This window comes from Chanos chanos, chromosome 4, assembly GCF_902362185.1.
Source record: "Chanos chanos chromosome 4, fChaCha1.1, whole genome shotgun sequence".
In the NCBI taxonomy this organism is placed as follows: Eukaryota; Metazoa; Chordata; class Actinopteri; order Gonorynchiformes; family Chanidae; genus Chanos; species Chanos chanos.
This window is the reverse complement of record NC_044498.1, coordinates 6,194,296-6,206,606: the sequence shown is the minus strand read 5'-3', so window position 1 is coordinate 6,206,606 and position 12,311 is coordinate 6,194,296. Positions and strand designations below refer to the sequence as shown.

The 12,311-nt window shown below is 41.9% G+C and overlaps 2 protein-coding genes across 2 annotated transcripts in view; one reads left to right on the top strand and one right to left on the bottom strand.

Moving 5' to 3' along the window:
* The window catches only part of atf6 (activating transcription factor 6), a 38,607-nt gene extending 34,900 nt beyond the window's left edge, over positions 1-3,707 (top strand). The window contains exon 16 of the mRNA XM_030771211.1: positions 890-3,707. Within this exon, the coding sequence (XP_030627071.1) occupies positions 890-1,092 (203 nt within the window). The 3' untranslated portion in view covers positions 1,093-3,707. The remainder of the gene's footprint in view (positions 1-889) is intronic.
* A 1,356-nt stretch (positions 3,708-5,063) lies between these two features.
* On the bottom strand, positions 5,064-10,997 carry olfml2ba (olfactomedin-like 2Ba). Its single transcript, XM_030770861.1, has 8 exons — positions 10,836-10,997; positions 10,287-10,550; positions 9,970-10,077; positions 9,296-9,451; positions 8,065-8,248; positions 6,530-7,630; positions 5,821-5,997; positions 5,064-5,683 (listed from the first exon to the last, which is right to left on the bottom strand). The coding sequence occupies exons 1-8, from the start codon at positions 10,995-10,997 to the stop codon at positions 5,064-5,066; spliced, it is 2,772 nt and encodes a 923-aa protein (XP_030626721.1).
* Between the last annotated feature and the right edge of the window lie 1,314 nt (positions 10,998-12,311).

The following is a 12,311-nucleotide window of genomic DNA, read 5'->3' as shown; positions in this document are numbered from 1 at the left end:
GTTACGTGCCCTGGTGTAAAATCATTGATTCGGAAGCTGATAAAAGATGAAAGAATTCTTCACATTGCAGAAACGTGGTCTTCTGCAACCAGCGAAAAGTATCTAGGAGATCGGTTTTGCATGACTAGAAGAGATGCAAAGTAGAAATCCTCATTGCCTTACAGCTTGCGGTGATTAATTTTTGGATTGCGATGGTAAGAGAGAGCTCCACTGAGCCCTTTATTGGCTGTGTCTTTAAGGAAGAGGATCTCTCCACTCTCTGAATCTGCAAGAATTTGTTTGGGGTTTTTTTGGACCAATGGACAGACAGCATTCTCCTAACCACCCCGCTTTACCCCTGACTGCCCCGCTGTATTAGACGTGGTTTCTTGACCTGCTCTTCAAAGACCTTCAGTCTCTTCTGCTCCTCTTAAAACCTGTTATTCGTGAGGGATGGTATTTTTCTCCCCCAGAAATTTTAATTTATAAAGATATTTTAAGATCATCACAACTTTTTGGAGTAAAATTACACAGATGACTTAGACATGGCTTGTCTCCACTATTGTATTCTTCTTCAACTCTGGAAAAGCAATTGTATTCTTCTTTTAAAGCTGCGATTCCAGTTCTGTTCCTGGAGACCCTCAACTCAGATTAGGTTTCTTCCCACTCTAACACTAAACTCCAGACTAAGATTAGGACCAGGCCAGGACACTTCTTTAAAGACATTTGCAGTGTTCTGAGCTCATCTCACAGAGCAGATGCTCTGCCGCAGAAAACTTGATCTCCTTTCGGGTTTTAGGTTTCTTTTACTCTCTCTCGTCTTGTATGGCAATCTTTTTTCTGTGTCCCTGTTGGACTAAAATGAATTTTTGTGTGTGTGTGTGTGTGTGTGTGTTTTGTGTGTTTTCAGAGAGCATTCTGAGGGATAAAGAGTATGAGGTCATGATGCAGATTGACTGTGAAGTCATGGACACCAGGATCCTCCACATCAAATCCTCCAGTATCCCACCGTTCCTGCGTGTCAATCAAACCAACTCAGGCTCTTTCTATCACCCTAACCCTGCCAACAACCAGGCCGCGCCCCCTGTTGGAGTCCTCATGGGTTCTTCGTAAACTCAGTCTGTCTGCCGTCGCCAAAACTACAACTGATTGTTGGAAAAACTCTCATTGTTTTTTTTAAAACATGGATATTCAGGACTGATTTTTATTTTCCACCTATTTTCGCAACTGTTCTTTTTTTCTAATATGTAAAAGTCACTTGGTTTTAATTCAGTGTGCATAGTGTTTGGTGGCAGTTTTGTGATCAGGATGAAATAGACTTAAAGTCTATACTCCAGGGAATAGCCGTCATGTGTGCTTTTCCTTGCACCAGTGGAAATTTTCAGCTTTGCTACATTCTTTTTCAGCTCGTGTATTCATCACAGTTCTGAAGGGCCTGGAAGAGGGCCCCAGGCTCTGTGTATGTGTGTGTGTGTGTGTCTGTGTGTGTAGGGCGGATGTCCTTAAACACCCCCCGCCCCGCTCCACCACCCCCCCCGATCCCATCATCTGGGTAATTGGTGAACAACAGCAGGGGACCTGAGATTGAACCTTGAGTAACCTCTTCATTACATGCCATACTTACAGCTGTGGCATTTTACAAGAACGACGCCCACTTTTTTTTTTCTTTTTTTTTTCCATTTGAGTTGATTTAATCTACCTGTGAGTCTATTGATACCATACTCCACTGAACAAAAGTGGCTTTCAGAATAATGAACTCAGACTTATCCAGTAAGACTGAACCTCACTCTAATACAGGCTTGTTATCTCAGGAACCATGGCCAAGTTGATGGTCAAACCACTATGGTTTTTATACACATCTGAGTTATGCCTCAGTTTTGGGTTTTTATAAACTCTTCAGAATGTGTTGTGCAGCTTATGAAGATATATTTGTCTTGTTTTGTTTTGTTTTGTTTTTTTGTTTTTTTTGCACTGTGATTTTGCTTTATGTGTAAATGTCATCGACGATGATATTATTTATGAAGAACTTACATTAATATACAAAAGATTACATGTAGTTCTATAGACGGTTGAGGCATATAACCGTGAGGGGTGATGTAGTCCTCCGAACTAAATTTGAAATTATTGCAGCAAAAAGGAAACGAACAGCTTCCATGTTCATGTCTGAAGCATTTCAGTGGACTGGGCTAATCTATGATTTTATTCAATGTGTCAATCAAAAATGACTGTTCACTCCCCCATGTTCCAGACTCAGCCTCATTGGATGAATTGTCGCCATAGTGACCTTCGGAATTCCTCCTGCCAGTTCCTTCGCACTTGGCATAATTGGCCTTTTTCTTTTAAGCACACTTAATGACTTTGCCCTATAGACTGGACTGCTGAAACCTTAGAACTCATGTTTTCATTAGATTTATATTGCGTTTGTGTGCTCTCAGTCATCTGAATATTTGCATTTTTACAGCTGTCTGGCTGTTCAGTGATCATTATATTTGTGGTCATGTGATGTCTTTCATCTGAGCTTAGAGTTGTGATTTCTGTCACCGTAGTTTCCTCCTCGATATTGTACTAAGAACATAATTAGTTAATATTGCGATCGTAAACACTGAATTCCACATTTTAGTCACTTCTGTCTCTCTCGACATATTCACCCCCCAGCATTCTCATTTCTCAGGGTTACCCAGCGTTTCCCAATCCTGCACCTGGAGACCCACAGCTCTGCTCACACACACCTGATTCAGCCCATCTAGGGTTCTACAAACAGCCAGTGAGATGTACCGGGTGTATTGGAGCTGAAGTGTGCAGAGATGTGGGTCTCCAGAACCAGGGTTGGAAAACACTGAATGACCAAATATATGATTAATGAAGTGGTTTTTTTTTGTTTGTTTGTTTTTTGTTTTTGTTTTTGTTTTTTTAGATGTTCTGGTTTGGTTAACCAGCTATGTTATTTGTACACCATTTTGTTAATTTCTTAAAGAAATCTGGTTTTGTGTTGTAACTTTTAATCTGACAATTTGAAACAAAGTGGGATCCAGCTGAGAAGATTTGTCATTTGTTTTGTTATATTTTGTAATTAAACAGTAACAAAAAGCTTTCCCTCCTAAAAACAACCCCCTTACTGATTTTGTAGAGAGACTCTTTTGTAGTAGAAGTTCTTTGTCCAAGAAGTGATACTATGTCCTTTTCATCTATTACAATGAATATGCAAGAGTTTTAATCTTTATATGCAAGAGTTAGGATCTTTTAACATTTGCTCTAATTAAATCATTTATTGATGCATTGGCCCAGAATCTTTTATAGAAGGCCTTCTGGTGGGTCTAGTCAGTTATATGGAAACAATTAGTTTAGTGTTTGGCTACTTCTTATGAAAAATACACTGAGATGTGCAGTTGCTGGAGGTGAAACTCATTTGGACTAAATATTATTGTAATGCAATTTGACTTTCTGGAGAAACTGAAAGATATTCACGAATCTGTTTGATTTTTTTCAACTAAACATCATTAGTAATGTGAGTAGTCAGTACATTCTGTGGATCTTCATGCCCGCTGGAAGAGAACTGACCATAAAAATGTGTTTATTCAAAACAGTTCGCCTTTGAAGAAATGTTTTTTTTGTTTGTTTGTTTGTTTTTGTTCTTTGTCTCCAGAATGTGCACAAAGAAATGAACACATTTTTTTGTATAATATTGCAACATGGATGTAATAAAACACTGGACAGAGACAGTAAATGTATCCCGGCGTCTTTTCATGTCGTCTCTGGTCAGTGTTTCTTGCGCATGCGTGTCTTAAGTACACTTTTTGGTGTGCGCCGTTGGGTTTCTCTACAATGCGGATCTGTGGTCAAGATTGAATCAGCATGAACTGAAATTGTAAAGTGGTATGGTATGTGAAACTACTCTGTCATACACTAAAGATTCAACTAGGGCTCTCGAAATGTCATCTCAAATTTAGTCAAAAAAAAAAAGACAAAGGCCGGGGATGTACTGCTGGGCTGTTTTTTTTGTTGTTGTTGTTTTTTTGAGTTCGTATTTAACCTAAGGTAACCCAGCTCACAAAGCTTCGGAGTAAGAATGTAATTACAGTTTTTGTTGCTAAGGGTATCAAATGAAAACCTATAACAACAGGGAACGTCTTTCTCAAGTTTTATTTTATTGCAGTTTTTTCAAAAACAATTGGGCAGTACAATTTGAGTCAGTTTAAAAAAAAAAAAAAACGTTTAAAAGAAGTGCTTTTACAAAACAGGCAAACAGTTATGTGTGATTTTTCAGTAACGTTTATATACAGATGTAGAGGAAGACAAACAAGTGAAAGATTACCAGGAAAGATCTTAAACTCAAGTAATGCATGGTTGAACTCTTTTAACATCCACTCCAATGGTTTGGCGTGACTTATCTAAGACTGGTGTGTTTTTGAACTTTTGAATTATCTGAGACTGGTATTCTTTAACAAAAGAAATTCTATTGCTGCCATGTAACTAAAGGTTTTGTAGCATTTATAGCATTTTTTTTCTACATTCAAGGATTCCATTTTTGCTGCCTTATTTTACATTATGTACAATACACATGATATAACACAACCCCCCACCCCCACCCCCCCAAAAAACCCTTCATTCATTCAGGGAGATAAAGAAACAAAGATTCTGGAGTTGATTTTTAACAGTACAAAATCCAACAGCACAATATACCTAAAATAACAAACTCATCAGCCTGTTTTTAGTGATCAAGACCTCTGTATGGCAAGTCGTTCTGTAAAACTTAAAAGTAAAGACATTTAACATTACAGTAGTGTATAAGCTGTACACGAAAAGCAAGTTTGTGAAATGTAATTTTGTGCCACGTTAATGACGTCCTATATTTATGCACTTGGAAAATAGCACCTTGGAAAAAGTAGGCAAATCCAAAAAAAAAAAGAGCAGTGAGCTAAATGAGTGCGTTTCTTAAAAGGACGAGACTTTGCCGAGCAGATCGGTCTACAATCCACTCTAGACACATTAGACTCTGTGTTTTTGTTTTATTTTATTCCCCTCATTCCTTTTATTCTAAAAAAAAAAAAACAATAGCAAAAGTGCAGTGAGCTACATCTCCCTGCCTACTGTGGATCTGCGTAGGCAAATACCACGTCATACGTGACCTGATGTCCATTGTCCCAAGCATAGAGCACCCTCTCTTTGGGGTTGTAGTCGATCTGCGTGTTGTAGGTGTAGTTGTTGCTGAACGGCAAACGCGGGATCATCTGGGTGTTGGTGTGCGTGTCGAAAGCGTAAGACAGGTTGGTGTCCTGCGTGTTGTAGGTGTCGGTGGCGTACAGGACCCCGCACACGATGAAACAGTTGCCGTAGCGGTTGCGGCGAAGTCCGGTCCTCCACGTGGTCTCGCGCTGCATGCTCAGGTCGACGGGGTTCAGTCGGCTGAGGACGATAACCTCTTGCAGGAAGCCCTCGTCGTCCAGGGCTGGATAGATCACCCACAGCCCGCTCTCGTCCACGGCCAGGTCCATGTCCGAGTGACCGGTCCATCGCCACGACGACACCTCGTCGTTCTCGAACACTGCGTCGTGCAGCATGGTCCAGGCCGCCACGTGGCGCAGTCGCAAGTCGTACTTGATGATGTCGCGGGAGAAGGCGCGGTTGTAATAGAAGGCGCCGTTGTAGACCACGTGGCCCGTGCCAATCCAGTTGTAAGGAAGCTTATAGGAGTTGGTGATGCGGCCTGGAATAAAAAGAAAATTTGAAAGGAAATGTAAAAGTCATATTGAGATTTTATACTTAAAAGTAGTTATGTCTGGTGTTTTTTTTCCCGATGTATGGCTTGATGGTGATTATTGCAGACAGCTCAGCTAAACATACCATGTTTGAAAACGTCCATGTTGCGAAACTCCAGGAGGTTGTTGCCATAATAAAAGTTTGTGACATAGATCTTATCGCTTCGAGAAAGAGGATCCTTCATCCAAGCCCCTTCGTTACGTCCGTAAGTGTTGTGTGTAACAGGCTCTTTAATGGTGGCCAAGGTATCCTTGCAGTCCCCTGCAAACAAAAACAGAGTATCTGAATAACTGCTTAGTCTTGATTTCTCCTGCCACTTCATATGAGCCAATTCGATTTTCTGCCACTGTCACCTTATGTTTGTTCACTGTGGGCCCAGTTTTTTTTGGGGGGGGGGGGGGGGGGGGGTGTTGCTTTGTGACTGTCTGTTATAAAAGATCCTATACAAATGGACATGAACTGAACTAAATTGACTTTTCAGTGTTGTCAACCATGCTTGAAATGCTTAAATACTCTTGGCTACACAAAATATGACTTTGGTTTCGATGGAATGCTGTTCAGTTCCATCTGCAAAGATACAACTTCAGTAACCTCAACTTTCCCATTTTCCCTCGGTCACCACTGGAGATTTTTTAAACCCATTATTTGGTTATATTCTTGTCTCCTGAGCAGCATTGCAGAGATTCATAAATCATTCTGAAATACCAGCAAGCGAGTGAATTATTTAGAGACAGTACATTAAAATACATACGCTGTAAAACAGACCAGCAACCGCAAGTAACATTTTCCTCACCTGGTTTTCTGTGAGGTTTCTCCTCAAAGTTCTCCTCTGCTATAATTCTCTCCTTCGTCGTCTCTTCCTCTTCCTCATCCTCGTTCTGTTCCTCCTCGTCCCAGCTGATGCTGTATTTGCGTTTGACGGGCGCGGCTTTTTGGGTTGTCGTTGTTGTAGTCATTGTCGTTGTTGCAGTTGTACTTGTGGTTAAAGGTGCATCTGAGGTAGTTAATTGTCTTTCCGTCGTCATGGGAAACAGCACGTTTAAGTCGGTCTTCATCTCTGTAAACTCTGGTGTAGCTGGCGTGGTGGCAGCTGCCGAGGTTAATGGTGTTACAGTGGTGAGCTCTGGGCCAGTAGAGCTTATTAAAGTGCTTTGTGCTTCACTAATTGTTGGCGTGGGAGTTTTGGTCTCGATGATGGTAGCTGGGGTTTGAATAGTAGGTAGTTGTGTTGTCCCTCTCCAAAACAATTCAGCATCTTTTTTCACATTAACACTGGTTGCCTCCATGGAAGTAACGGGAGCATCAGTGTCCTGAGTTGTGGTTACCATGAAGACTGTTGCACCACTGTTGAAAGGTTCTGCGGTGTTTTGTCCCTCAGATGGTATGCTATTACCATTATTTGGTATTTCCTGTTGTTTTATATGGTGGATAACGTTGGATAATCTGGCTTGGATGTTCTGAGCTATTTGTAGTCTGGAAGTAGTGTGCTCCACCCTGCTTGTTTTCTCTGTTATTACAGAGGTGGTGGCTTTAGGAGTGGCGTGAGTGGTGTGTATGTTGGCTTTCGAACTCTCGGTCACAGCAGGTGTTGGGATGGTTCTGGACTCTCTCGTGCTGGCGCTTTCTGCGACGGACTCGGTGGTTTTGGGAAAGGCTGTCACTGAGCCGGTTAATGTCTTGTTTTCAGAGTGTGTAACAGCGTCAGATGTGTTAGTCTGTGGAGCCTGACTGCTGCTCAGTTGGGCTCCTCCCTCTTGGGTTTGAGGCTTTGGATTGGTTGGAATGGACCACGCTCTAATAACAGGTGTAAAGCTGGAGGCTTTGTGTTGGAGGAGCTGCTCTTGAATGAAGAAATCAACCGAGCCATCACCGCTGGAACCCTCATCTTCTTCCACTATAAAAGAGAAATGAACAAGAACGGGTCTGTAATGAGTTTGAAGAATGATGGTAAATACACCAAATTACTCCATTTGTCATCATTACAAAAGGGGGGGGGGGAACAACTCTTTACTCTTAACAAGTCTTTATTTACAATGAATATTCCATTACCCCGACTAGAGTTAAATAAATACGCTTGTGTGTAATAGCGCTTAACGTTAGAAGGAACAGAAAGACACGTTTGGGTTGCAGTGTCTGTGTACACATGCACTTTGTGCGTTTACTCTCTCTTGCTCTACTGGAATAATTGAATACAGTGCTTTTCTGCCTCCTCCGAGGTCTCAGTTGTGGCTCCATAGAGGGCAGTCATTTGTGTGGAGCTGTTTCATCTTTGTTGTTGTTAGATACATGAATCAAGTTCAGAAGTTCAGTTGAGGTCATTCGACTTACAGTTCTCCTTTGTGTCTAGCTCATCCGAGGAGTCCGATTTGTAGAACGTGATTCCTCTGACGATCATCTTGGGTTGCTGTTTCTTCCCATGATCCTCTCTTTCTCTCTTGCCCAGTATGGTTGTTCCTGGCTTGAGCCCATCCTTTTTCAGCACGCTGCCTACAAACCTCTCCTCATATTTATCCTGTCAGAGAACACAGGGCATCATATCTTGAAAACCACGATGACGTGAGGATTTTTATTAGATCAGCACGAACCCTCGTTGTATTTTGTATTTCAGCATCACCTATCATGAGTCTGGTAAGAGAAACAACCTTGAAACCAGAGGGTTGGGGGTTCACACCCCAACCGTGACGATTTACTGTCAATGCATCCCAAGCCACAGGTACTTAACCGCAAGGTTGCTTCTATCGTAGAAAGTCATGATTGTGTAATGCTCAGAGCAGGAGCACAGGCCAAAGGAATATATGTAATTCTCAAATCACGTTCATGGTTTTTCTTATCTTGCCCCATCTGCTGGCACAAACGTTATCATAAATGACATTAAGAATTATGAGAAAAGATCGGGAATATCTGTGGGGAAAACTCTGGTATTTTATGAAGTCAGCTTTTGACTATCCCACCTAAATGGTGTTGTGTCCAAAATACACTGGAGGGAATATAAGATTGTTTGTTCGGGCAAGTCTTCCTCATCGTAAGCCTCCCACTCAAACCAAACATGTCCAGCCCCAAATTACCAGCATAATGATTTCATTCTTTTCTTTTGACTTATTGTGTTTACTGGAAGAAAATACAGGCAATGTTTTTCTATCACTTGACCGTGGTGAGGTAACTAAACAGTGCTTGATGAGTGTTTGCTAATGATTAGTGATTGTGAATGACAGTTGACGTCAGAATGATATTACATACCTCTGTCAAAAGCATTTGGCACTGAATAAATTTGAACTGGATTCATTAATTCTTCCAGCAGAATACTACTGTATATAGTTGATCAGTTTTTGAATACTGATTTTAACTTGGACTATTACCTTTTAACACCCCCCCCCCCACACACACACACACACACACACATTACACTGTTTAGGATTGATGAATGTCCTTGGGGACGTAGAACAGTCATTCTTTATAGTATTATTTTGACAGCAGCATAGAGTGGAAGCCACTTATGCAGTAATGCTGATAGGGTCACCCTTGCAGCTGATTGGCTGTTGTTGCGTCACACACAGCCTACCTCTGTGGGTTGATAGGCCGCTGCCTCGTTCTTGTGCTCACTCAGTCTTTTCTTCTTCTCATGGCGAAATGAAGGTGGTGTTGTGGGCGTGCCTTCTTTCACCTTTTGTTTTGACCTCATGGTGACCTTCTCCTCAGTCTGGTTCTTACCAACAACCTGACAAGAGGCATACCATTCCACCACATGTTTAATGAGATCATTACTCCGTAACAAAGAGTCACACTGAAATGACACGACTGTGACACTACTGGCATCAGATCTGCACTGTTGGCAGTTAATGTCTCCGGTTCTTTCTAAATATTTTTGAATATTCCACTTTTTTTTCTGTCTAAATTTGAAATATTTATTGACATCACCAAGGTAAATACCTCATCAACATTTCTGTGTTATGTCACTATAATCATTCCAATGTCTGGGTCATTTCTGCATTGAGATCAGAACTATTCCCTAGGCACCAATAGTCAAGTGTGACCATGTTCTCAGCCCAGATGGCTAAACTGGTCTCACTGAAGATATAAACACTCATACCTAAGTCTGAACATGAATGGTGCCTACTCCAGTGTTGCCCAACCAACTATTAATAAGCACATTCACAACCTGTAACACTACTTAAGCCATTTACCTGGGACTCACTTGAACACAACAGGTATCTGTCGGTAATTGTATGGACTTACTCTTTCTATATTTTCGACCCGGTTGAGTAGTTTTGTGGTGACTGAATGCAGCTTCAGAAGGTCCATGCCATAGAAGGATCCCTCCAGCAATTCCATTATGGTTGAGAGCTGTAGGGATCAAGTAAATTCCGTCAGGGCGATAGACGGTTTCATTCAGCGTAAAAAGAGATTTTACGAAATTAGTTATTCCTTCCATGTTTGAGATCAATTCATAAATTCCAACACTTTTGAGTAAAATGGGCAACAAAACCAATGATCCATTTCCTTATATATAATTTGAGCCAAAAGCCGTTCGAAGACGATGCCGGTCCCGTCACCTTGATATTATCCTTCCCAGCCTCGCGTAGCATCTTCAGCCTGAGGTCCCGCTCGCAGGGGTTCAAGGCTGAGGGTGGCGCAACGCATACGCATTTGCAGTGCGGTCCCGATGTGACCGTCTCCACCGTGTAGAAATCCTCCACTGTGGCTCGTCCTTCTTCGATGCGCTGGCAGGCGCTCCTGCTCAGGGGTCTGACAACACATTTACAGCCACAGTCAGAGCCTTCCGAAAGCGCTTTCACTTTGTCATAATCACCCAGCAGCTATAAAGAGAAGAGGACGGATGCGTTTTCCACCAAGTACAATTTGCGCACAGAATTATAAATGCAACACGAGTAAGCTACCGTAAGTTCCTACAATTAGTAGCCCAGCGAGCTTTAATACTTGTTTTTCAAGAGTTCGGACAACTATCTATTCTTTATCCTTTGCCTGTTCAACGATTACCTCGCGGTAAATGGAATTCTAGTATATTTAGCTAAAGCTGAGGGATTTCAGAATACATGCAAATTATGGTCACTTAAATAAATGTCGTCGCTGTCGTTGCGTACCTGAGTTAATATGCTGTCCTGGTTTTCCATCTCCATTTCTGGATGTGGACCCTTTTGTGGATCATTTTGTTTCTTGATTTCCCCCATAAATTCCGTCGGAGCAGCCGTGCTGTAAGCAAATACAACAAGCCACACTGCGCACCAGAACTCCACTTTAGCCATAACGGGATCAACTTATCATCACAGAGAACAAAATAACAAACAAACAATGAATTTCTCCTCCACAAAAAAAGTTTTTTTTTTTTTTAACTGGCTTGTTCGATGCAGGTGATGCTATGAGTGTAATTTATAGTATGCAAAATGCACACGTCATTTTCTGACTGGATACTGCCAGATTCATTTCTTGCAGAAAGTAAAATAATCTCTACACAGGTGCCGTGAAATGATTTGAGAATATTTGGAGAATTCGGTCCAGAGGAAAGCAGGTGTAGCGTGCGATCTCCAACATGGAGACTTTGGCTGAGCGCTCCGAGGGAGAAGTTTGAGATGAGTTAGAGGGGGGTGGGCCAAACGAAGGATCACATTGATGGATCCACGTACACACGCGCGCGAACAGACTCGGAACGACTAAAGACTGCATATGACGCACCGACGTCCTAAAAGTGCCATCTAGTGTTTCTGTTGCAAACACGAGTTAGGGCTGGTGCAACTGTGTGTATTTTTCGAGAGCCAAAATACCGACTCCCCGTCGTAAGTTCTGTCAGTCAAAAAAAATGTCTCGTGCCCTGTAAGTGGCAATAGCAAGACACGTAATTTTTTTTCCCGGCTCAGGGAAAGCGCCAAAACATTCTTAATGCGTCAAAGCATTTGTTAGATGTGAAATGCTTTGTTTGTCTCCTTAGTATTAGTTTATACAGTATATGTTTCCAGATTTCAGTACCAGAATCAGAGCCTGTTGTCTCACTTTACACTGCGGATGTCCAGAGGAATAACACGGGTCCCACAGAACTGTTCCAAAATCAGCACACTACGCATCTCTGTACAGGCAGGGCCAATAGGGGTGTGACCCACGAGAAAGTGATGCAAATGGAGAAAACAAACAAACATACAGACCAGAACTTGGACCAGGTGACAGCTGGCCAGGTAGAAATAGAGCTAATCAGGTACTCATAGAGGACGCTTGAAGATGAACGCATGAAAAGGCATTTGCACCTCAAAACAGGAATCCATAAGAAGATGGATCAAACTGTTGGAGGGAGTGGACAAGGATGGTTACCTGGGGGGGGGGGGGGGGGGCAATGGCCAGACCAGAGGAGGAACAAGAAAGCTATAGATATTCACCGTCAACATGGATGCCACTAGAAATGATTGTGTTCCGATGCTCATTAACACCTGGAGGACGTGAATAGAAATAAATATAGCATGTTTTAAGCATTAATATTTTCAAAACCGTTAAAAAAAAATCCTATCCACCTATCCCGCCTGTTCCCATACGTGAGGAATTCGCAATGCTTATCCAACAGTTTACGATTTTCA

Excerpts from the sequence above, each read along its gene's own strand:
- olfml2ba (XM_030770861.1), bottom strand. The coding sequence starts at position 10,997 with ATGGCTAAAGTGGAGTTCTGGTGCGCAGTGTGGCTTGTTGTATTTGCT. Across the intron at positions 10,551-10,835 it reads AGGACAGCATATTAACTCAG|CTGCTGGGTGATTATGACAA; the intron begins GTACGCAACGAC and ends TTCTCTTTATAG. Across the intron at positions 10,078-10,286 it reads CTGGGAAGGATAATATCAAG|CTCTCAACCATAATGGAATT; the intron begins GTGACGGGACCG and ends TGATCCCTACAG.